Source organism: Mobula birostris, unplaced genomic scaffold (genome assembly GCF_030028105.1).
Source record: "Mobula birostris isolate sMobBir1 unplaced genomic scaffold, sMobBir1.hap1 scaffold_2012, whole genome shotgun sequence".
Lineage (NCBI taxonomy): Eukaryota > Metazoa > Chordata > Chondrichthyes > Myliobatiformes > Myliobatidae > Mobula > Mobula birostris.
This window is the reverse complement of record NW_027275060.1, coordinates 16,002-42,593: the sequence shown is the minus strand read 5'-3', so window position 1 is coordinate 42,593 and position 26,592 is coordinate 16,002. Positions and strand designations below refer to the sequence as shown.

The 26,592-nt window shown below is 47.0% G+C and overlaps 1 protein-coding gene across 1 annotated transcript in view; it reads right to left on the bottom strand.

The window, feature by feature from the left end:
- Positions 1-2,813: 2,813 nt before the first annotated feature.
- The window catches only part of LOC140192649 (histone-lysine N-methyltransferase SETDB1-like), a gene marked incomplete at its 5' end in the record, with an annotated part of 36,551 nt that continues 12,772 nt past the window's right edge, over positions 2,814-26,592 (bottom strand). The window contains 6 exons of the mRNA XM_072250180.1: positions 2,814-3,861; positions 4,394-4,482; positions 6,279-6,484; positions 7,644-7,833; positions 11,789-11,924; positions 13,196-13,230. Of these exons, the coding sequence (XP_072106281.1) occupies positions 3,744-3,861; positions 4,394-4,482; positions 6,279-6,484; positions 7,644-7,833; positions 11,789-11,924; positions 13,196-13,230 (774 nt within the window). The remainder of the gene's footprint in view (positions 3,862-4,393; positions 4,483-6,278; positions 6,485-7,643; positions 7,834-11,788; positions 11,925-13,195; positions 13,231-26,592) is intronic.

Sequence of the window (26,592 nt, the reverse complement as noted above, 5' to 3'; positions counted from 1 at the left end):
TGCAGGTGTGGTTGTTCCTGCAGATACACCACTCTTCTGGTTCCTGGAAGGATAAGAAAGAATTGTCTGTATTTGTGCCCATTTTAGCCATTTCCCTTGTCCCTTCACCCTGTTTCTGTCTATCCATTTCCCTTGTTCCTTGTCCCCGTTTGTTTCTGCAATTCCCTTAACCTCCTGCCTCCACTTGTTCCTCCCCCCTCCGTTTGTTTGCTCCCTGAACTGTTTTCTTCTGTTTTTTTTTTATTTCCCATCTGTCTTGTGGTTGCTGTTGCCCTTGTTTCATTTCTGTTTACATCATTCCTACCTCCTCACCCTCCATTTCTTGAGTGAGGGTTGATCAGTGCTAGTGTCAAGATCTCTGACGGTCTCCATTTGCAGGCCGGGTGGAGAAACCCCTGCACTGGCTGTGGAACAAGGGCTGCCCCTTGCTCCAAGGCACTGAGCCCCGATTCCTCACTCTCCCATGGGAACAGAGTGACCCTGTCAAACCAAATCCCATGCGTCCCAATGAGTCCAGGCTGCTCGTGATCTTTCCGTGGGATGCTCCATCTCTGGGGTGATGGGGCCACAAGCATGACTTTACAGTAGAGGCTACAGTAACTCCTGTTCTCTGGAGAGTTAGGCAGAACTGTGAATAGTGCTTCAATGTCTAGTGGGGTTTTCTTCAGGGGGAGACCATGCTGAATCAGGAAATTTGGCCTGACAAGTCTTCCCCTGAGGTATGCCCGCTGATATGGAGTCGTCCAGTACAGTAACAGGCACTTTGACCTATCCAGTCCAGGCCGAACTACCTGTTTACACCCCACGTGTCATTGTGCTGTGGGAGGGACAGCAGCCCCTCTGCTCGGGAACTAACCTGGCTCCCTGGACCCATGGCACAGCCCCACTTTGATCAGCCTGTACCTCGGCACGTCTGAAGAAGCAACCGATTGGGAAGATCTGCCCTCCGGCTCTGCACAAGGGTGCAGATTTTCGGGGGCACAGAGCCTGGGCCTCTGGAAATGGTAGCTCTGGACGTTACCACACAGAGCAGTGTGTCCATTACTGGACAGCTTGTGGGGACCCAGGCTGGAACAGGGTCAGAGTCACACAGCATTGAAACAAGGCCATTGGCCCAACTGGTCAGCACTGAGCCAAGATCCCATGCAGGCTACCTGCCATGTTTAACCCACAATCACTCTGAGCCTTTCCACCCACATACCTGTCCAAGTGTCCTTTAAATGTTAATATACTTGCCTCAACCACTTCCTCTGGCAGCTCATGCCCTCTGGGTGAAAAAGTTACCCCTCAGTTCCCTTTTAAATCTCTCCCCTTTCATCTTAAACCTGTGCCCTCTAGTTCCTGAGGGCTATGGGTAAGCCTCGGTGATTTCTAAGGTAAGGACATGTTCAGCACAGCTTTGTATTGTGCTGTAGGTTTTCCCTGAAGAAGACCGTGCATTTACCCTGTCTCTGCCCCTCATGGTTTTCTACACCTCTGTAAGGTCACCCCTCAGTCTCTTACATGCCAAGGTACAAAAATTTCAACCTCCCTCTGTAACGCAGGTCCCAGGCAACATCTCTGCTAAGCTTTGTACTCTTTCCAAGTTAATGACACCCTTCCTACAACAGAGGGACAAGAACTGTGCACAATGCTCCGGGTGCAGTCTCATTAGCATCTTGTACAACTGCAACATAACGTCCTGTGTCAGAAGAGGCAGGAATGAAGTCCATCATTTGTCAGTGGAACGAATTCCCCTGCCTCTGCTACGGAGACGAGCTACGGGTGTAAGCCTCCTGATGTTTTTCTCATCTCTGCACCCTCTCACATTACCAGACTGGCTCTTAACCAGCTGCAGCTTGTGGGATCTCACTGTGTGCAATTTTGGATGACGATGTTGTGCCAAAACAATTAAATTAACATTTATGTGCCTATCTAAGAGTCTCTATAATGTTTGTCTCAACTGCCATCCTGGCAGTGATTTGTCTGTAAAACCATGCCCTGAACATCTCCCCTCTCACCCTCTGGTATTAGAAAGTTCAACCCTGGGAAAAAAAGACACCAGTTGTTTACTCTATCTGCCTTATAATTTTATAAACCTCTATCAGGTCTCCTCTCAGCCTCCGACGCTCCAGAGAAAACAATCCAAGTTTGTCCAACGTCTCCTTATAGTTCATGCCCTCTAATCCAGGGAGCATCCTGGTGAGCCTCTTCAGCCCCATGAATGTATCGAATGGTGGGGCAGTCTGGAGAGGCCGAGTGCCTCACTCCTGTTTTTCTGTCATGTCTCTTCAGAGGATGCCTGACACCAAGGGGGTGGGGGTGGGGGGAGTCCTGTGGTGAGTGACTCACTCCAAGGCCTCACACACCTGACCTGTGCCTTGTAGTCAGGGGAAACAGGACGCTCCCTATCTCTCAGGAAGTTCGACACCATCAGGAACCGAACAGCTAACTCAATTGGCCACCTATCCACCCCCCCCAACCCAAACAACCCCTTCCTCCACCACAGTGGCTGCAGTGTGCACCAAGGTTACTCGCACGGGCTGTTCCGGCTGAAGTCCCGAGGTGGGGTCAAATCCTGCTCACTGGTCACTCCTGCAACCACAATGTAGAATGGGCTTTGAGGGGCCGAGTGGCACACAGCTGCTCCCTACTGGTTCATGCTTCCACTTCCTTGCTGAAACTCGCCCTCGTTAAAATGAGGAACTCCTCACCAACCCCTGTGTGGGAGGGATGCAAAGAAGGGACACTGATACCAACCCTCCGCAGCATGGGGCTGAGGCTTCAGCGTAAGTACGGAGCCGCAGAGACGAGCAGTTTTAAATAAAAAAGAGAATGGATTGTGTGTTTTTATTCAGTGACATGTACAAGAGGTGCGGGTGTGGGTTATGGGGGGGAGCAGGCCCACCGAGTATGGCTGTTCCTTAAGTCCGACATTCGTAGTCTGCCTGGGCTCTGGAAGGCATCACCTTCAAGCCAGACGTGTAGGAGGAAGTGTCGCTGTCTGTCACTCCTGTGACACTGTTCAGGTCCTGTGTGTGGCTCCCGGCAGCAAGACACGATCCAGGTTGATTGAAGAGGTGGGGAATGTGTCCAGACCAGAAGGTGGGGGGGGGGGGGGGGAATAGAGCTGGCTATTAGGGTAATGGACCACACTCACATTAAGGTGGGGTATAGAGCGGGGTATTAGGGTAATGAACAGAGCCTGCTTATTTCATTCCACATGGAATGGACACTGGGGCAGGGGTGGTGTTCTAGAGTTGGAGGAATGCCAAGGGTTTAAGTGATGGGGCATTAACTGGCCAAGGGAATGAAGGGTAACACAGACCCCCTTCAATAGGGGGGGCAGGGGGGAGAGATAGATTGCCCTGGCTTGCAAGGGCTGCATCTGCTAGTTGGACAGTTATTAACCACCTTCACCCCCCCCACCATCAGCTCCAGTTGGGGGGGGGGGGGGGCGACAGATGAAAGCATCCATGCCCCAGGAAATGCTTGTTCCTAGACAAGGGGCCCAGAGCCCTTCTTAGGAAAGAGAGGATGGTTGTGGGGTTTTAAAGACAATTCCAGGCTAGGGGAGGGGGTAGATAGCGTGCAGTGAGTCCTGCTCACGTACTCTCTCCAGGAATGTCCCAGGAACCCAGCAGGGAACGCCACTAGTAGTGAGCCAGCAGGGAGTTGAGGTGTTGGGGGTGGATGATGGCTGGGGTAGGGGTGCCCCATGGGCCATGTTGGGAGGTGGGGTGAAGGAGGGAGGTGGAGAGCACCTACAGGAGCCTCCCCCTGCACTCGGTGGAGCCACAGCAACATAGTAACTGTTTACCCTCTACGCTCCCCACCTCGTAGTTGTAATCCCAGGTAAGCTCAGTCCCAGCTCGGATCCTCCTGCAGAAGACATGGAATGAGGGGAGATATCAGCCATAAATGACTGAGCTGCGTCATTCACCTCGCACCTTCCCTCCTTGTGCTCTTTCCCCCACTGTCCCAGCTCCCAGTGTAGGGGCCACCTGGCCCTTCCAGCCCATTCCGAGCCCACAAAGGTCCTACCCACCACCTGCAGCCTGGATTTGCTGCCCTGCACGGTACACAGTGGGGGAATGCATGCACGTGCCGTTACAGATACAGAAATGCTCATCTGTACAACCCAGCGCATATCCAATCCCGCAACCCCTCCCACTCTTGGAAATGCACATCAGCCCCATTGCTGAAATTTTACCTTCCACTGTAGTCACCTCTGCATCCACTCCCCACAAGTCTTTCCCGTTATTTAACCAGTCCCACCCTTGGTGTTTAACCCTTTCAGGTCCGGTCCCACTGTGGGTTGTGATGTCATTGGAACCCAAACCAAGCTTCCTTTCCGGCAGTCTCTTGAGCTGTGCACCCCACTCCCCAGCTGTTTCTGTGCACAGGGACTTACTTGCTGGCGAAGAATGCCACCCAGGGGAAGCGGAGGTCATGAGTGTCCACAAACACGTTCTGCACAAAGAGGTTAGGGCTGCAGCTGTGCTGTATGGGTGGAGAGGGTGTGGGGTAGGGAGAGAAAAAAAAATGGTCAGCAGCAGACCCAGCGTACTGGTACTCCCACTCCCCAACCCCTTCCCCGACTCACCCCATCACTCAGTCCCATCTGCCCCTTGGGTGGTGGGGTCTTTTCAAACACTCCTACCTTTTAAACAGTGATGTGGTGCAGTGGATAGAGTCAGTGAGAAACAGGCCCTTCAGCCCACCCACACAGTTACATGGATCCCCATCTTATTCTCCCCAACTCCCCCCCCCAGGTTCTACCCCTCACCCACACACCCGGGAGGCAGTTTACAGCAGTTTGTTAACCACATAGGATTGGGATGTGGAAGGGAATCAGAGCACCCACAGAAAACCCACTGGAACACAGGGAGAGTGCACGCACGCGCGCACACACTCACACTCACACTGCTCTGGAAGTCACGATTGAGCCTGGTTCTCTGGGGTACTGAGATAGTGGCTCCATCCACTGAACCTCTGAACTGCCATGTATGTGACAATGAGAACTTCACCCACCCATTCCTTTGAGCAACAATGCTAAATGCAATGGCTGCACTTTACAAATTTATTACCTCTGTCTACACTTCCTGCTGCCTTAGTAGAACAGTAGTATAATCGAAGACCACACCCACCACAGGCATCCCCTCTCCCATCAAACAGAACATACAAAATCCTGAAAGCATGTACCACCAGGCTCAAGGACAGTTTTCTAAGTCAGCTTTTGCTGTTTTTATGATAAAAAGGCTTGACCTCGCAATCTACGTCAATATGGCCCTCGCACCTTATTGTCTGCCTGTACTGCACTCTCTCTGTAACTGTAACACTCTATTCTGCAATCTGTTATTGCCTTTCCCTTGTACAACCTCAGTGCACTGTTGTGATGAAATGATCTGTCCGGATGGCATGCAAAACAAAGTTTTTCCACTGTGCATGTGACAATAATAAACCAATTACCTATGGCCCAACCAAACTCCTTCCCTGGGTGTAAATGAAAAGACTTTTTTTTTAAGCACACCTCAAGGTTAGTTTTGTGTCCCTTGGGGTTTGTCCTTAGGCACCGCCTGACTACTGAGGGAATGGAGCCCCAGGGTGGTTGTGGTACCTGAAGAGACTGCTCCTCGCCCTCTGGTGACATTTTAGCCCCATCCTCTTAATATTTGGTCACTTTGTGCAGATTGGGGTGGGGGAGTCAGGAGGAGAATGGTCTGATATCCTCAGCAACACATGTGTACACACACACACACCCCACCCCCATGTCGGAGGAACTCAGCAGGTCAGGCAGCATCTACGGAAATGAATAAACCGTCAGCGTTTCAGCCTGAGACCGTTCTTCGGGACTGGAAAGGAAGGAGGAAGATGCTAGAATAAAGAGGTGGTGGGGAGAGAAAGAGGATATTGAGAAGGTGGGAAAGATAAAGGGCTGGAGAGGAAGGAATATGACAGAAGAGGAGAGAACAGGAGAGTAGACCGTAGGAGAAAGGGAAGGGAGAGGGGACCCAGGGGGAGGTGACAGGCAGATGAGACGAGGTAAGAGTCCAGAGAGGGGAATCCTTGCCTGGGTGTCCCTGGAGAAAAGAACCTGTGGTGGCTACAGACACCATGGGGTGTTTGAGAATAAATCCTGGGTCAAATTGGTAAAATTTAAATTTAGCTGAATTTAACCTATCATTGTAGCTTGCAGTGACTTGTCACATTGCAGTACATGTAATAAACTTCTTTTTGGTAAAAAGGCTGCTCTGGTGTGTACTGTTACTGCACACCCACGCACCCTGCAGACTTACATTGAGGTAGCGGCCCAGATTTCCTTCCAGCTTGGCGTCGATGATGTAGCAAGATTCCTCACCATCGTAGAACTGCCGGGTGCTCTTGCGACTGCCACCTCCTTCACCCTTCTCCATGTTTGACGCCTTCACCGCAATCCCGTGCGTTGACTTGAGGGCGAAGCCACGGGTTGACTTGACCGCCACCTGCCGCTTGTTCGCATTGTCTGTGGGGGAGTGGGAATAGCTGCAAGTTAGGGCATCGGTTCTCATTGACTGAGGCACCTTGAAGGGCTAGTACATCAAACAGCGATGAGTTCTTTCCAGAATGGTGGAGGGCAATAAACAGTTGACGTTTCTGGCTGAGACCCTTCATCAGGACTGAACTTGCAGCATCTGCAGAATCTCTTCTTTCGAGGTTTTCTTTCCTTAGCCTCGCTACTGGCCTCAAACCTGCTCCCAAATTCGAGGCACTACTTTTGCCTCCCTTTTAGTTTATGCTCCAAACGTGCCCTGGCCCCACTCCCCAAATCCTTCTGATGCTGCCATTAGGCAGGAGGTACGACAGTCTGTAGACATGTGAGTCTGTGTCTCTCCCTCTCTTTGTGTGGAGTTTGCACATTCTCCTTGTGACTGCATAGGTACCCCTGGGTGCTCTGGTTCCCTCCCACAACCCAACCACATGCAGGATGGCAGTCAGCAACATCTTGATGGGCCAAAGAGTCTGTTTCTATGCTGTATAATCTTTGTAGGATGTGGGAGTCGGAGGGGTGGGTGGGAGAATATTTCTGTCTATCTGCCCTGTCTACGTACATCTCAGGTACCCTCCTCAGCTTCTCCCACAATGCGGAGAACAGACCTAACGTCTCTGGTCTCTCGCAGACTACTTGGTTCATTCACCACCACCTCCCTACCCCCAACCCCCGTGCCACCACCCTGAGCCATTAGACATCGGAGCAGAATTAGGCTATTCAGTCCATTCAGTCTGCTCTGCTATCCCATCATGACTGCCCAGTCCCCCGACCTCTCCCATAACCTTTGATGCCTTTACCAATCAAGAACAAATCTACTTCTGCTCTAAAAATATCCATTATCTTGGCCTCCACAGCTGTCTGTGGCGATGAATTCCAGATTCACCAGAGATTCCTCATTTGTCCTAAAAGGATGCGCCGCTATTGACAGACTGCGCCCTTCGGTCCGACACTCCCCCACTATAGGAAACCTCCTCTCCATGTCCACTCTATCTAGGACTTTCAATATTCAATAAGTTTCAATGAGATTCTCCCCTCATACTTCTAAACTCCAGTGAGTACAGACCCAGAGCCAACAAACACTCCTCTTACGTTAACCCTTTCCTTCACACTGCTGGTGTTTATGCAGCCTCACCCGCGTTCTTTGAATCACTCTCTTCCTTCTTGCCACCGCTGTAGTCGTCGGAGCCGGAGGAGATGGTCTGGATGTCGTCGCTGTCGTTGCAGGCTGCCGGGGCCTGCCCTTGACCCTGTCGCCGACTGCCGCTGGTCTGGGTGCCCGTGTCCATTTCGCTGTCCGAGCTGCTTGACAATGTCATCACCTCCTGCTCATTAAAGCAAAGGGGAGGGAGCTTACAACGGTACCACAGTGAGGGAGGCCCTTCGGCCCACCCTGTTCATACTGTCTCTTTTGCCAACCTACACTGACCCCTTACCTGCCCACATCCTTCTATGCCTTTCCTGCCTGATACCGTGGCTGGCACAGACATTGTGGACCGAAGGGACTGTTCCTATGCTATACTGCTCTACGTTGAAGATGTGCAGAGCTCGTTTCCATGATGGCGGCCTGGAATGTGCTGCCAGGGGTGGTGGTGGAGGCAGAGATGATAAAGTCATTTTGAAGCTTTTAGACAGACATGTGAACAGGCAGAGAATGGAGGGATATGGACATAGTGCAGGCAGATGGAATTACTTAAATTGGCACTGTGCTTGACACAAATATGGTGGGCCGAAAAGAAAATAAAACACTGGTGCCTATTAATAAAATGGCATGGTAGTGTGACTGTTAGCGTAACGCTTTACAGCACCAGCGATCACCAGTCGGGTTCAATTCCCAACACTATCTGTAAGTAGTGAGTTTATACATTCTCCCCGTGACCGCCTGGGTTTCCTCCCACATTCCACAGTCATACAGGCTGGGGTTAGTTAGCTGTGGGCACGCCATGTTGGCACCAGAAACAGGGTGACACTCGCAGGCTAACCCTGGACTGTGCTGGTCATGGATGCAAACGGCACACTTCGCTGTATATTTCGATGAACGTGTGACAAATGAAGCTGATCTTTATCATTATAAAGACAGAGAAAATGATGGAATTACTCAGCAGCTCAGGCAGCATTTGTGGATCGAGAAATGTGATTAACGTTCCAGGTTCTGAAATTAGATACAAAAGCCTGAAAGCACATTCTTACCGGGCTAAAGGACAGTTTCGCCCCAGCTATTATAAGACAATTAAACATTTCCCTAGTATGATAAGATGGACTCTTCACGTCACAATCTACTTCATAATGATCTTGTACCTTCTTGTCTGCCTGCACTTCATGTTCCCTGGAACTGTTACACTTTATTCTGCATTGTTATTTTTTCCCTTGTCCAAACTCAATGAACTCTGACTAGTATAAACAGAATGCAAGACAACATGTGACAATAATAAACCAGTTCTAATTCCCTTTATCCGAACTGGACAGAGTACCTGGTTCTCAGCGAAGTTTCTTCACACAAAGTGTTAACTGTAACTATTTATCTCTCCACTTCAGTAGAAGGAATGGTCAAATACCGTTTCAGTGTTAATATTAAAGTTCACATTAACCAACCTCAATAGGTACCACGATAGTGTAGCACTTCGCACAACGCCAGTACAGCATGGTGTGTCGGAGTTCAGTTCCGGCGCCATATGTAACGAGTCTCTGAACATCCTTCCTGTGGAATGCATGGGGTTTTCCCTGAATTTTCCAGTTTCCTCCCACAGGCCAAAGATGTAGCAGGTAGGTTAATTGGTCATTGTAAATTATATCACAATTAAGTTAGGGTTAATTGGATTGTCAGGGTTGCTGGGGCAGTATGGCTCGAAGGGCCTGATCTGTGCTGTTTCGCTAAATGAGTAAAACTATACACAATCTAGTAAAGATAAATAAGAAAGAAAAATGATGTTGTTCCGTTCAGAAGATCTCGGAAGTCTGCAGAGTTCATTCTTCAAGTAGGTAGGAGATGCTTTATTAGAACTTGGGAAGAGTTTTAAGTTCTTCAACTTGAAATGTCAACTTTGCTTCTCTTTCTCTCTAAAGAAGCTGTCTGATGTGTAGAACAGGGCATAGATGGGACAGATATTCTTCTTCTCAGGCCAGGAGAGTCCAGAACCAGAGAACAAAGACTTAAAGTAAGAGGGGAGAAATTTAAAAATGACGTGCGGTGGTGGGATATTCGGAATGGGATGCCAGAGGCAACGGAGGCAGATAAAATTATGTTTGAAAGGATATGGGGAGAGCACTACAGGCCTAATGCAAGCAAAAGAGATTAGCGCAGACAGGTCCTGGATGAACCATGAGATCTGAAATCTGCCGAGGGCCAGATCTGAGACATTCAAGTCTGGAGACCAAGAAAGTTATATGAGGTTCAGGTACGATCTCCGGAAAGCCATCTCACGGGTGAAGTGGAGATTCCAGACCAAGTGAGTCAACAAGGGATGCCTGACAGTTGTGGCAGGGCTTGAAAGCTATAACCTCTTATAAACTTAAATCAAGTGACACGGGAGACAGCAAGGCTTCGCTTCCAGATGAGCCCAATGCTTGCTCTGACTGTCCGAACATTGAGGAGTTATTGCAAGCTCCCACATCCCCCGATGATCACATGATTTCAATCTCTAAAGTCGACATGCAGGTTGCTTTTAGGAGGATGAACTCATGGAAAGTATCTGGACTGACAGGGTACCTGACCACGTACTAAAGACCTGCACTGATCAGCTGGCTGCTGTGTTCACTGAGATCTTTAACCTCTTGCTTCGGCAGGGTATGGTACCCACCCATGTCAAGTAAGCTTATACTGGCGCTCGAGAACAGTGTGGTGACCCGCCTCAAGAACTATCACCCAGTTGCACTTACATCCACAGTGATGAATCATTTTGAGATGTCAGTGAGGAAACATATCAGCTCCTGCCTAAAGAATGACTTGGATCGGCTCCAATTTGCCGACTGGAGCAACAGGTCCACAGCAGATGCCATCTCATTGGCCTTTCACTCAATCCAGAACATCTGGTCAGTAAAGGTGCATACATCAGGATGCTCTTTATCGATTACAGCTCAGCATTCAACGTCATCGTCCCCTCAAAACTAATCAATAAGCTCCATGACCTTGACCTCAATATGTCCTTGTGCAAATGGATCCTGGATTTCCACACTTGCAGACCCCAGTCAGTTTGGATTGGCAACATCTCCTCCACAATCTCCATCAGCACAGGTGCACCAGAGAGCTGTGTGCTCGCCTGCTCTACTCGCTTTACACTTCTGACTGTGTGGCTAAAAGCAGCTCCAGTGCCATATTCAGGTTTGCGGATGCTATCTGTTGTGGGTCGAATCAAAGGTGGTGATGAATCAGCATACAGGAAGGAGATTGAAAATCTGGCTGAGTGGTGTCACAACGCCAACCTCTCACTCAATGTCAGCAAGACCAAGGAACTGATTGTAGAGGGAAACCAGAGGTCCATGAGCCAGCCCTCAAAGGATCAGAGGTGGAGAAGGTTAGCAACTTTAAATTCCTAGACGTTACTATATCAGAGGACCCATCCTTGGCCCAGCATGCAAGTGCAATTACGAAGAAAGCATGGCAGTGTCTCCATTTCCTTAGTTTGCAGAGATTTAGCATCACAGCCTGGTAAGAAAACACCAATGCAAATAGTGAATTCAGCCCAGTATGTCCTGGGTAAAGCCCTCCCAACCATTGAGCACATCTATATAAAACACAGTTGTAGGAAAGCAGCATCCCCACCACCCGGGCCATGTTCTCTTCTTGCTGCCATCAGATAGAAAGTACAAAAGCCTCAGGACTCACACGACCAGGTTCAAGAACAGTTACTACCCCTCAACCATCAGGCTCTTGAACAAAAGAGAATAGTTTCACTCAACTTCACTTGTCCAATCATTGAAATATTCCCTCAACCAATGAACTCACTTTCAAGGACTCTTCCGCAATTGCAGTTTGTTATCTTCTGCACTCTGGTTGAACGCATTAGTTGGGCGGTTTTTTATTGATACTGTTATATTAATATTCTGTAGAATTGTTAAGTATGCCCAGGGTTGACTATGTTGACATACATGTACTTTGAACTTTGTGGTCAGTATGAACAAGATGGGGTGAAGGGCCTGCCTCTGTACAGTAGGATTCTCTGATAACGATGTTTCCAGGATGTGACATTTTCATTAGCCACACAGTTACCTGCCCACTATGTCAGACCACCAGCACCCATCCCATGCCACTGCTCTGCCCCAGGCTGTACGCGATGTACTCACGTCTTTGGAGATTGGAGGGGGTGCTGAGTTCCGTCGCGCCTGTAGCAGTGTGGTCTTGCTCACCGGTCTGCGGATCCCCTCGCTCCTCGCTGGCCGCGGGTTGTAGCCAAAGTTCCGAGAGGAGTTATCAAATGGCCTGGGGAAACAAGGCAGAGACAGAGGTGAGACAGACAGACAGTCACAGAGATGGGATGTGAAATTAAATGTTTGGTGGCAGTGGTACAGTGCAAGGACATTAAATTACTATTAATAACAAAAATAAAGAGGTAGTGCAAAGAAAAAGAATAACAAGGTTGTGGGAACATTTCAATGATGGGACAAGTGAAGTGGAGTGATGTTATCCCCACTGGTTCGAGAGCCTGATGGTTGTGGGGTGATAACTGTTCCTGAATCTGGTGGTGTGGGTCCTGAGGCTCCTGTACCTTCCTCCTGAGGTTAGCAGTGAGAAGAGAGCATGACTTGGATGGTGGAGTCCTTGATGATGGATGCTACTTTCTTTTGTCAGGGCACCGTGTAGATGTGTTCAATGGTGGGAAGGACTTTACCCGTGATAGACTGTGCTGAATTCACCTCTTTTTTTTTTGTAGGATCTTCTGTTCAAGGGCATTGGTGTTTCCATACCAGAATATGATGCAGCCAGTCAATATACTCTCTAACACACATCTATAGAAGTTTGTCAAAGTTTTAGATGTCATGCCAAATCTTCGCAAACTTCTAAGGAAGTAGAGGCACTATCTTGCTTGCCTTTCAGAACTGCACTTATGTGCAGGGCCCAGGACAGGTCCTCTGGAATCATAAAACTGAGGAATTTAAAGTTGTTGACCCTCTGACTAGGACTGGCTCATGGACCTCTGGTTTCCTCCTGAAGTCAACAATTCGAATGCAAGGGAACACAAGAAGCTGTAGAGTAGTGGACTCGGTATCGGTGGTGGGGAGGGATGTGCTCATGTTATATTGGCCTATCTATAGGTGACAATATACCAAAGATCCCCACCATCTGGGCCAGGCCATCTTCTCACAGCTCCTGAAGGCAGGAGGTACAGAAGCCTGAAGTCCCACACCACCAGGTTCAGGAACAGCGACTTCCCTTCAACCATTCAGTTCTTGACCCAACGGGCAACCCCAATCACCAACACATGAGCACTTTGCATTAAAATGGATTTTTTTGTCCTAGTTGTATTCACTCTTGTAAACAAACCTATGTCTGTTTTTCTTGTGTATTTTGTTTATCTGATGCTCTGTGCCTGTGATGCTACTGCAAGTAAGTTTTTCGCTGAACCTGTGCACACATATACTCAGTAAACCCCACGTTGATTGGGAACGGGAGAAGTGTTTGAAGCAAGCAGGTCACTGCTGCCAGGAAGAGGAGGATGTGCGAGTGAAAAGAAGGAATGCAGCATTACTCACAGTGATAGCTTGAGGTGAATTGCCGCATCCTGGTTCTGTGGAGAGATAACAAGAAGGTGAACTTGGTCACTCACCTTAACTCTAACGTTATCCCATACCACATAACCCGTCACTCCCCGGTAACCGAAGGCATGAATATCCAAATACACAAACTGAGTCACAGTGACACATCATGGAAACAGGCCCTTCAGCCCAACTTTTCCGTGCTTACCAAGATGACTCCCTGAGCTAATCGTGTCTCTCTCCAAACATAGAATAGTACAGCACAGTACAGGCCCTTCGGCCCACAATGTTGTGCCGACCCTCAAACCCTGCCTCCCATATAACCCCCCACCTTAAATTCCTCCATATACCTGTCTAGTAGTCTCTTAAACTTCACTAGTGTATCTGCCTCCACCACTGACTCAGGCAGTGCATTCCACGCACCAACCACACTCTGAGTAAAAAAACCTTCCTCTAATATCCCCCTTGAACTTGCCACCCCTTACCTTAAAGCCATGTCCTCTTGTATTGAGCAGTGGTGCCCTGGGGAAGAGGCGCTGGCTATCCACTCTATCTATTCCTCTTATTATCTTGTCCACCTCTATCATGTCTCCTCTCATCCTCCTCTCTCCAAAGAGTAAAGCCCTAGTTCCCTTAATCTCTGATCATAATGCATACTCTCTAAACCAGGCAGCATCCTGGCAAATCTCCTCTGTACCCTTTCCAATGCTTCCACATCCTTCCTATAGTGAGGTGACCAGAACTGGACACAGTACTCCAAGTGTGGCCTAACCAGAGTTTTATAGAGCTGCATCATTACATTGCAACTCTTAAACACTATCCCTTGACTTATGAAAGCTAACACCCCATAAGCTTTCTTAACTACGCTATCTACCTGTGAGGCAACTTTCAGGGATCTGTGGACATGTATCCTGAGATCCCTCTGCTCCTCCACACTACCAAGTATCCTGCCATTTACCTTGTACTCTGCCTTGGAGTTTGTCCTTCCAAAGTGTACCACCTCACACTTCTCCGGGTTGAACTCCATCTGCCACTTCTCAGCCCACTTCTGCATCCTATCAATGCCTCTCTGCAATCTTCAACAATCCTCTACACTATCCACAACACCACCAACCTTTGTGTTGTCTGCAAACTTGCCAACCCACCCCTCTACCCCTACATCCAGGTCATTAACCTTTCCCATCCACATCCCTGTCCAAATGCCTTTGAAATGATTTAAATGTAATCCCCTCTACCAGCTCATTTCATACATCCTCCTCCCTCTGTGTGGAAAAACCCTGCCCCTCAGATAAGCAGCGAGGGAGCATAGCAGTTAGCCTAACACTGTTACAGCCCCAGCAACCCATGTTCAATTCTGCCACTGTGTGTAAGGAGTTTGCACATTCTGCACATGGCTGCACGCATTTCCTTTGGGTGTTCTGCGTTCCTGCCAAAGATCCAAAGATCTACGAGTTGGTGGGACAAATGGTGTGGTTGGGCAGCACGGGTTTGTTACCATTTTAAATCTTTTCCCTCTCACCTTAATCTGATGTTGTCCAGTTTTAGATTCCCATAAAGACCATTATCCTTATCCATGCCCCTGTACACTTCTACAAGGTCACCCTTATTATTTTTAGTTAGAGATACAGTACGGTAACAGGCCATTCTGGCACAAGCCCGTACTACACTCTAGAGAAAAGAAGCCCCAGCCTCTCCTTGAATTTTAACCCCTCCTGTCCAAGCAACATCCTTATAAATCTTTCTGCAGCCTCTCTATCTTAATGACATCCTTCCTATAGACGGGTAACCATAGCTGAGAGCAGTCATCATTGGAGCAGACTGAGGCAGAGGCTGTGGCTCAACAGAGCTTCAGCAATTACAAGCAGAGGCAAGGTAACCAGGTAAGTTCATTCCTTATTTCTAAATTACATCTTGAGAGAATAGTGGGTATAACTACAGGGCCAATGTTTGGTTCTGGGTGTCAGATGGGGGATTTCCAGGAGACTCCCAGCCTCCCTGATGGCCACATCTGTACCAGGTGCATCAAGATATTGCTCCTCAGACACCACGTTAGGGATCTGGAGCTGCAGCTCGATGACCTTCGGCTTGTTAGGGAAACTGAAGCAGTGATAGACAGGAGCTACAGGGAGGTCGTCACCCCAAGCCTACAGGAGACAGAGAAATGGGTGACTGTCAGGAGAAGGAAGGGGGAACATCAGATAGTGAAGAGCGCTCCTGTGACGGTCCTCCTCAACAATAAGTACTCCATTTTGAGTACTGCTGGGGGGAGTGACCTACTGGGGAAAGCAACAGCAGCCATGCCTCTGGCACTGAGTCTGGCTCTGTGGCTCAGAAGGCAAGGGAATTGAAGAGGATGGCAGCAGTGATAGGGGTCTCTATAGTTAGGGGGATAGGTGATTCAGGTGATTCTGTAGACGCTAAAAGGAAGTACAGATGGTAGTCCTCCCAGGTGCCAGGGTCCATGGTGTCTCTGTACGCATCCACAATATCCTGAGAAGGGAGGGTGAGCAGCCAGAAGTCGTGGTACACATTGGTACCAATGACGTAGGTAGAAAAAGGGAGGAGGCCCTGAAAAAAGAATACGGGGAGCTAGGAAGGAAGCTGAGAAACAGGACCTCAAAGGTAGTAATCTCAGGTTTGCTGCCTATGCCATGTGACATTCAGGATAGGAATAGAATGAGATGGCAGATAAATGAAGAATTGCAGCAGGGGGCAGAGATTCAGATTTCTGGATAACTGGGACCTCTTCTGGGGCAGGTGGGACCAGTAAAAAGGGATGGGTTGTACTTAAATTCAAGGTGTAGAGTCTCTATGTATTGAGTTAAAAAATGACAAAGGTAAAAGGACCCTAATGGCAGTTGTATACAGGCCACCCTTAGGGAACAGTGATAACAATATGATTGAGTTCACCTTGAAATTTGAGGAGAAACTAAAATCCAATACGTCGGTATTTCAGTGGAATAAAGGAAATTACAGTAGCATGAGAGGGGAACTGGCCCAAGTTGATTGGAAGGGGACACTAGCAAGAAGGGCAGCAGAGCAGCAATAGCTGGAATTTCTGTGAAAAATGAGGGAAGTACAAGACAGATATATTCCAAATAAGAAGAAATTTTTGAATGGAAGAAAATCACTACCGTGGCTGACAAGTGAAGTCAGAGCCAAAGTAAAAGCAAAAGAGAGGGCACACAAGGAAGCCAAAGCTAGGGGTAAAGGATTGGGAAACTTTAAAAAACTTGCATAAAGAACCTAAGAATGTCATGAGGAAGGAAAAGATGAATCATGAAAGGAAGCCGGCGACTAATATCAAAGAAGATACTAAAAGCATTTTTTAAGTACATAAAGGGTAAAAGAGAGTCAAGGGTAGATATAGGACCAATAGAAAATGACGCTGGAGAGATGCAGAAATGGCAGAGGAACTGAATGCGTGTTTTGCATCAGTCTTCACAGTGGAAGACATCTGCAATATACCGGACATTCAGGAGTGTCAGGGAAGTGAAGTACGTGCAGTGAAAATTATGACTGAGAAGGTGTTCAGGAAGCTTAATGGTCTGAGGGTGGATAAATCTCCTGGACCTGATGGAATGCACCCTCGAGTTCTGAAGGCAGGAGCTGAGAGATTGCGGAGGCATTAACAATGATCTTTCAAGAATTGATAGATTCGGGCACTGTACCGGATGACTGGAAAATTGCAAATCTTACTCTGCTTTTTGAAAAGGATGGGAGACAGCAGGAAGGAAACTACAGACCTGTTAGCCTGACATCGGTGGCTGGGAAGTTGTTGGAATTGATTGTTAGGGATGAGGTTACAGAATACCAGACATCCCACCCTGCAAAGACTCATTTCAGGGAGGTAGCACCATCAATTTGCGGGAGACTCCCGGAACTTCCGGGAGAGGTGGGCATCTGCAATAGAGTAGCTCCTTAGCAGCTAGCCAGCTAGTTTAAATAACGTTAGCTATGCTAATTAACGAATGAAACCTGTTAAAACTCACCTCAACATGTCTTTTACAGTCTTAACCCACCATGGGCAATAGAAAAGTCACTGTTGCAAACAGAGCAGCGAGCAACACTGTCATTATTTTTGACCCCGATTAGGCAGGGGTACACTTTAGTGTAGTCTGGGGTGACGTACGTTTTATATTTTCTTTTTTTTCTGCCATGGCACGCTCTCTCTCTCTCTCTCGTGGTCGCTCTCACGCGTTCTCTTTCTCTCGCTCTCAAAAAAATTGATTTCCGGGACATTGTATATAATTTGCGAGCATCAGGGTGCCACTATTAATATGTGGGAGACTCCCGGAACTTACGGGAGAGGTGGGATGTCTGGAATACCTGGAGACACATGACAAGATAGGCCAAAGCCAGCATGGTTTCCTGAAAGGAAAGTCCTGCTTGACTAACCTGCAATTTTTTGAGGAAATTACAAGTAGGGTAGACAAAGGAGATGCAGTAGGTGTGGTGTACTTGAATTTTCAGAAGGCCTTTGATAAGCGGCCGCACATGAGGCTGCTTAGCAAGATGAGAGCCCATGGAATTACAAGGAAATTACCAGCAAGGGTGATCGGTAGAAAACAAGAGAGTGGCAATAAAGGGATCCTAGTCTGACTGGTTGCCGGTTACTAGTGGAGTTCAACAGGGGTCAGTGTTGGGACCGCTGCTTTTTATGATGCATGTCAATGATTTGGACTATGGGATTAATGGATTTGTGGCTAAATTTGCTGATAATACAAAGGTAGGTTGAGGAGCGGGTAGTGTTGAGGAAACAGAGAGCCTGCAGAGGGACTTAGTTAGTTTAGGGGAATGGGCAAAGAAGTGGCAAGTGAAATACAATGTTGGAAAGTGTATGGTCACGTACTTTGGTGGAAGAAATAAACGGGCAGACTACTATTTAGATGGGAAGAGAACTCAAAATGCAGAAATGCAAGGGGACTTGGGAGTCCTTGTGCAGGATACCCCAAAGGTTAACCTCCAGGTTGAGTTGGTGGTGCAGAAGGTGAATGCAATATTGGCATTCATTTCTAGAGGTACAGAATATTGAACATAAAAGCAGGGATGTGATGTTGAGGCTCTACAAGGCACTCGTGAGACCGCAAAGGGTATTGTGTGCAATTTTGGTCTCCTTATTTTAGAAAGGATATACTGACATTGGAGAGGATTCAGAGAAGATTCATGAGAATGATTCCAGGAATGAAAGAGTTACCAAATGAGGAACGTCTGGCAGCTTTTAGGCTGTATTCCCTGGAGAATGACAGGGGATCTCATAGAAACATTCTGAATGTTAAAAGGCCTGAATAGATTAGGAATGGCAAAGTTATTTCCCATAGTAGGGGAGTACAGACAAGCGGGCATGACTTCATGATTGAAGGACGTCCATTTAGAACAGAGATGCAGAGAAATTACTTTAGTCAGAGGGTGGTAAATCTGTGGAATTTGTTGCCACGAGTGGCTGTGGAGGCCATGTCGTTGGGTGTATTTAAGGCAGAGATAGACAGGTTCTTGATTAGTCAGGGCATCAAAGAGTATGGGGAGAAGGGAGGGGAGTGGGGATGACTGGAAGAATCGGATCAGCCCATGATTGAATGGCATACTTCTGCTCCTATATCTTACGGTCTTACGGCAGATTTACTGGAGCTGTTGGGAGATGGGTTAAACTAATATGGCAGGGGGATGGGAACCAGCATGACAGAGCTGAGGATGAACTCGTGGCGCAGTTAGAGATTGGTCGGTATGACACTGTGGGCATCACTGAGTCATGGCTGAAAGAAGGCCATAGTTGGGAGCCACTCAAACGGTATACTTTGTATCGAAAGGACAGGCAGGAAGTCATAGGCGGTGGTGTGGCTCTGTTGGTAAGAAATGGAATTACATTTTTAGAAAGAGATAACATAGGGTCAGAGAATGTTGAATCTTTGTGGATGGTGTTAAGAAACTGCGAGGGTAAAAAAAAAAACATTATGGGAATCATATATAAACCTCCAAATAGTAGTCAAGATTTGGGCAAACCACAAACATGAGAAAATGTGCAGATGCTGGATATCTGAGCAACACACACAAAATGCTGGAGGAATTCAGCAGGCCAGGCAGCATCTATGGAAAAAGCATGTTGTGTGTGTAGCCAAGATGTGGGGTTGAGATTGCAAAGGGAGCTGGAAAAGGCATGTCATAAGGTTAATGACACAATTGTAATGGGGGACTTCAACATGGAAGGGGATTGGGAAAATCGGGTTGGTGGCAGATCACAAGAGGGGAATTTGTTGAATGCCTATGAGATGGCTTTTTAGAGCAGCTTGTGCTTGAGCCTACCCGGGGAAAGGCGACCTTAGAGTGGGTGTTGTATAATAAGCCAGATCTTATTAGGGAGCTTAAAGTAAAGGAGGCAGTGATCATAATATGACTGAATTCATACTGCAGTTTGATAGGGAGAAACATAACTCACATGAATCAGTATCGCAATAGAATAAATAGAATGAGAGAGGAGCTTGCCTAGGTGGATTGGAGGAGGATACTGGTGGGGATGACGGTACAGCAGAGATGGTGGTGGTTTCTGGGAATAGTTCACAAGGCGCCAATAGATATGTTCCACAGAGGAAGAAGTTCTCAAATGGCAGGGGTAGGCACCATGGCTGACAAAGGATGTTAAGGACTGCAGAAAAGCCAAGGAAAGGGCATACAAGGTAGCAAAACTGAGTGGGAAGTTGAAAGATTGGGAAGCTTTTAAAATCCAACAAAAGGCAACTAAAAAAGCTATAAGAAGGGAAAAGTTGAAATATGAGGGCAAGCTAGCCAATAATATAAAATAGATACTAAAAGTTTTTCAGTTATAAAAAGAGTAAAAGGGAGGTGAGAGTTGATATTGGACCACTGGAAATGTTGCTGGTGAGGTAGCAATGGAGGACAAAGAAATGGCAGATGAACTTAATGGGTACTTAGCATCTGTCTTCACTGTGGAAGACACTAGCAGTGTCCTTTGAATGTCCATGAATGTCAGGGAGCAGCAGTGAGTGCTATTTCTAATACAAAGGAAAAAATGCTAGGTAAACTCAAAGATCTTTGGGATGTAGCCCATCTGGTTCCGGGGACTTATCCACCCCCAGTCCTGAGAGAGGTCACTGAAGAGATAACGGATGCATTGGTCATGATCTCTCAAGAATCATTTGATTCTGGCATGGTCATGGAGGATTGGAAGATTGTAAATGTCACTCTTTAAGAAGAGAGGAAGGCAAAAGAAAGGAAATTATAGGCCGGTCAGCCTAACCTCAGTGGTTGGGAAAGTGTTGGAGTCTATTATTAAGGATGAGTTTTCGGGGCATTTGGAGACTAATGATAAAATAAAGTCAAAGTCAGCATGGTTTCTGTAAAAGAAAATCTTACCTGACAAATCTGTTAGGAGTTCTTCGATGAAGTAATAAATAGGGTGGACAAAGGAAAGACAATGGATGTCATTGACTTGGATTTTCAGAAGTCATTTGATAAGATGCCACACATGAGGCTGCTTATCAAGATAAAATCCTATGGTGTTACAGGAAAGATACTGGCATGGATAGCGGATTGGCTGACAGGCAGGAGGCAGCAAGTGGGAATAAAAGGGGACCCTCCTGGTTGGCTGCCGGTGACTAGTAGTGTTCCTCAGGGGTCAGTATTGGGACCACTACTTTTCACATTGTTTGTCAATGATTTCGATAATGGAGTTGATGATTTTGTGGCAAAGTTTGCGGATGATACGAAGATAGGTGGAGGAGCAGGTAGTGCTGAGGAAGCAATTCAATTGCAGCAGGACTTAGACAAGTTGGAAGATTGGGCAAAAAAAAAAGGCAGATGGAATACAGTGTTGGGAAATATATGATAATGCATTTTGGTAAAAGGAAAAATAGAACAAACTATTATCTAAATGGGGAGAAGGTTCAAACATCAGAGCTGCAGGGGGACTTGGGAGTCCTTGTGCAAGACTCCCAGAAGGTTAATTTACAGGTTGAATCTGTGGTAAAGAAGGCAAATGCAATGTTGACATTTATTTCAAGGAGAATAGATTATAAAGCAAGGAGATAATGCTGAGCCATTGTAAAACACTAGTCAGGCCACACTTGGAGTATTGGCAACAGTTTTGGGCCCCATATCTCAAAAAGGATGTATTGTCATTGGAGAGAGTCCAGAGGACATTTACGAGAATGAAAGGCTATTTCATTCAAGGGATATGAGGGGCATTTGGCAGCTTTGGGCCTGTGTCTCTGGAATTTAAAAGAATGTGAAGGGATCTCATTGAAATCTACCGAATGTGGAAAGGACTACATAGGGTGGATGTGGAGAGGATGTTTCCTATGGTGGGGGTATCCAGAACTAGAAGGCACAGCCTCAAAACTGAGGAGCGACCTTTTAGGACAGAGGTAAGGAGGAATCTTTTTAGCCAGAGAGTAGAGAATCTGTGGAATACTCTGCCACAGACTGCGGTGGAGGCCAAGTCCATGGGTATATTTAAGGTGGAAGTTGATTGTTTCCCGATTGGTCAAGGCATCAAAGGATATGGCAAGAAGGCAGCTAAAAGGAAAAATGGGTTTGTGTGGGATCCAGGATCACCCATGATAGAATGGCGAAGCAGACTCGATGGGCTAAATGGCCTAATTCTGCTCCTATGTCTTATTGTCCAACTGCACACAATACTCCCAGTGTGGTCTCACCAATGATCCTTATCCTTATTATGCCTCTCATAATCTTCTGCAAGGTCACCCCTCAGACTCCTATACTCCAGAGCAAAGAAATCCCAGCCTTTTGTGTCTGTACAGAGTCATAGGGTCAGAAAACATTACAGTACAGAAACAGGTCCTTTGGCCCATCTAGTCTGTGGTGAACCACTGACCTGCATCTGGAACATAGCCCTCCATACCCTTCCCATCCATGTACCCATTCAAATTTCTCTTAAATGTAGAGATCAACACTGCATTCACCACTTGCACTGGCAGCTCATTCCACACTCTCACTGCCCACTGAGTGAAAAAGTTCCCCTCATGTTCCCCTTAAACATTTCACCTTTCACCCTAATTCATGACCTCTAGTTATAGTCTCACACACACCCTGTGACAGCTGACACAAGATGCTCTAACTTCTGTCCATTATGTCGTCTTCCTGCATGTCTCCTTTTACAGAATTAGGTACCTGTAACCCCTAGGTCTCTCTGCTCTACAATACCGCCCAGGGCCCTACCATTTTACCTGCCCTGGTTTAACTTTCCAAATTGGATCAACTTGACACTTGTCTGAGTTCAATTCCATCTGTCATTCCTTGGCCCACTTTCCCACTTGATGCAGATCCTGCTGTAACCTTAGACACCACTGACTCTGGTGTCATCTGCACAAGCTGAACTCCATCACAGCTCAGAGATGTTATAAGAGAAAGAAAGAGAGAAAGTTATTTATGCCAAGTGGGAGGGGAGGATAACACAGTACATGCTCTTCATGTTGTGCTAACCTTTTAACCCACTCCAAGATCAATCCAACGCTTCCCTCTCATATTGCCCACCATTTTTCTTTCTCTCATAAACCTGTTTTATGCCAAGGACCCCTACTATTAACTGAGGAGTCTGTGAACCCCAGGTTGGGAAGCCCTGCCTGAATGTTTCCTCCTCTACTATCACTCCTGGCAACCCCACCATTCGCTGAGTAAAAGACCTACCTCTGACACCCTCCTTATACTTTCATCCGGTCACCTTAAAAGTAAGCCTTCTTGTATTAGCCTTGTACTTCAGAGTATCTTACCTGTCTAATATATTTATCTATCTCTTCTACCACCATCCTCGGCAGCATGTTCCATGCACCTACCACTCTGCGAGCAAAAAAAAACCTCTAACATCCTCCCTATAGTTTCATCCAATCAACCTAAAATGATGCTCTCTCATATTAGCCATTTCCGCCCTGAGAAAAAAGGTGCAGGCTGTCCACTGTCGAAATCTCTTATCACCTTTGTACAGCTTAATCAAGTTACCTCTCATCCTCCTTCACTTCAAAGAGAAAAGCCCTAGCCTGCTCACCTTTCCTCATGAGACATGCTCTCTAACTCAGGCGGCATCCCGGTGAATCTCCTCTCTAAAGCTTCCACACCCTTCCTACAATGAGGAAACCAGAACTGAACACTACGCTCTGAGTAGTACTCCTTAGACACACATTGGCAGGGTATACAGATTCTCAGTTTCTAAGAAGTAGAATTTATAGTCAGGGGGGATACAGTGCACAACAGGCTCTTCAGCCCACTGAGTCTATTGCTGACTGTTCACTCCAATCCAAATGTACCCTCCCTGCAATTCCATCAACTCTGCCCAGCCACACAATTGGACCATTTAACTCACCAACCCACTTGCCTTTGGGAATGAGTGGGAGAAAAATATCAAGAAGAAAATGGGAAATTTAACAATACAGTAGAACTTAGAAAGGAATAAGTGTAGCACAGTAGCATAGTGCCAGGTATAAGGACGCGGTTCAGTTCCTGATGCTGTCTGTAAGGAGTCTGTATGTATTCCCTGTGACTGCGCAGGTATCCTCCAGGGGCTCTGGTTTCCTCCCACATTCCAAAGATGTTAAGGTAGGTGTTAGTACGTTGTGGCCATGCTATGGAGGTACCGGAAGCATGGTGACACTTGCAGGCACAATCTGTGGAATGTGTTGGTCGTTTAGGCAAACAATGCATTTCACTGCATGTTTCCATGTACATGTGACAAATAATACTAATAATCTTTAATCTGATTCCTCTGATGGATTACACTATAATTCTCTGAATCGTCAGTGGGATTCGGAAGAACAACCATGCAGATGAAAAGCATATAGGGTCATAATAGTGGGTGTTTTTAACTTCCTCAATATTGACCAGGAATTTCCTTAAACCAAGGAGGTGGAATTTATTAAAGGCCTCCAAGAAGGGTTAGAAGTAGTATGTTGAGAGTCTTACTGGGGAGAGAGCTGTACTCAAGCTTACTTTAAGGAATGAATGAGCAAGTGGGTGTAAGTTTCTGTGGAGGAAACCTTTTACAATCAGTAACCATAATATAGCAAGCTCGAAGGTAGTCACAGAAAAAGTTGGGGTTAAGGATTAAACTGGACGAGGACAGACTTTGATAGTACAAGACAGGACCTAATGGAGAAGCTGCAAGAGGGAAAAACAATATCTGAAAAGTGGAAGGTGTTTAAAAGCAAACTATAGCGGCAGCTATATAGGACTCTGGTCAGACCACACTTCAGACATCCCACCCTGCAAAAACTCATTTCAGGGAGGTAGCAACATCAATTTGCGGGAGACTCCCAGAACTTCCAGGAGAGTTGGGATGTCTGCAATAGAGTAGCTCCTTAGCAGCTAGCCAGCTATTTTAAATAACGTTAGCTATGCTAATGAACGAATGACACCTGTTAAACTCACCTCAACATGTCTCTTACAGTCTTAACCCACCATGGGCAATAAAAAAGTCACTGTTGCAAACAGTGCAGTGAGCAACACTGTCATTATTTTGACCCCAATTAGGCAGGGGTACACTTTAGTGTAGTCTGGGGTGACGTACGTTTATATTTTCTTTTTCTGGGACACTCTGCCACTCTGACTTTTTTTGGAACTCTCTCACTCTTGCTCTCGCTCTCTCGCTCGTGGTTGCTCTCTCTCGCGCTTGCTTTCTCGCTCTCTCTCTCTCTCGTGCACTCTGACGCTCTCTCTCGTGGCCACTCGCACTTGCTTTCTCGCTCTTGCTCTCTCTCTCTCGCGCACGCTCTCACGCTCTCTCTCGTGGCCACTCTCACTCGCGCTTGCTTTCTTGCTCTTGCGCTCGCTCTCTCGCTCTCTCTCAAAAAAATTGTTTTCCATGATATTATATATAATTTGTGGGCATCAGGGAGCCACTATTAATATGCGGGAGACTCCCGGAACTTCCAGGAGAGGTGGGACGTTTGACACTTGGAGTACTGTGCTCAGTTCTGGTCGCCTCTCTACAAGAAGGATGTGGAAGCCATAGAAAGGGTGCAGAGGAGATTTACAAGGATGTTGCCTGGGTTGGGGAGCATGCCTTATGAGAATAGGTTGAGTGAACTCGGCCTTTTCTTCCTGGAGTGACGGAGGATGAGAGGAGACCTGATAGAGGTGTATAAGATGATGAGAGGCATTGATCGTGTGCATACTCAGAGGCTTTTCCCCAGGGCTGAAATGGTTGCCATAAGAGGACACAGGTTTAAGGTGCTGGGGAGTAGGTACAGAGGAGATGTCAGGGGTGAGTTTTTTTACTCAGAAGAGTGGTGAGAGCATGGAATGGGCTGCCAGCAACAGTGGTGGAGGTGGATAGGATAGGATCTTTTAAGAGACTTTTAGATAGGTACATGGAGCTTAGTAAAATAGAGGGCTATAGGTAAGCCTAGTAGTTTCTAAGTTAGGGACATGTTCAGCACAACTCTGTGGGCCGAAAGGCCTGTATTGTGCTGTAGGTTTTCTATGTTCTAAAGTTTAGAATCAGCATGACCCTAGAAGGGCAAAAGCAAAACACGGTAAGATTAGTAAAGGGTCCTGAAACATCCACTATTTATTACCCTTCATTGATCCTGCCTAATAGCTGGCTGCTGGTGTAATGGCGTCAGCACCAGACTTTGAGGTGAATGGTACTGAGTTCGAAAACGGCCGGCTCCTTGAGTGTCAAGATAGCAACTCGGCCTCTTAAAAACAGTCAAATGCTATGGAAATGGCAAAAAAAAATTCTGCTGAATGCACCTCAAGGAGTGAAAAGGAACACAACAATAGATGCTGCCCGATCTGCATCTATGGAAGGAATTAATTTATTCCACTCACTCTATTGCCAATACATAAAACGTTTGGCAATTTGATATGAATTACAAACAAAAATGCTGGAGGAACTCAGCAGGTCAGGCAGCATCCATGGAGAGGAATAAACAGTCAGTATTTCAGGCTAAGACCTTTCAGCAGGACTGATCATCAGATCTTGGCCCAAAACGTGGACTGTTCATTCCCCTCCACAGAAGCAGCTAGACCTGCTGAATTCCTCCAGAGGTTTGCGTGTGTTGCTCAAAACTGGAGAGCCTTGGCTTAGGAGGAAACGTGATAGTTTTAATCAGAAAAAAGTAGTGTATGTCAGGTATGGGAAATTGGTATAGAATGAAGTTTATTAGAGGATAAAGGAGAGATGTTAAGAAAGCAGTCAGGAGGGCAAACAGCAGACTAGAAACAGTCCTGGTCAAGAGAATTGAATGGGGGGGGGGGGGGGGCTGGCACGGTAACATAGCAAAACACCATTACAGTGCCAGCAATTAGGGTCGCTTTCCGCCACTGTCTGCAAGGAGTTTGTACGTTCTCCCCCAGTCCACGTGGGTTTCTTCCTCCCACTTTCCAAAGACGTTCGGGTCAGTAAGTTATTGGCTGCATGCGTTGGT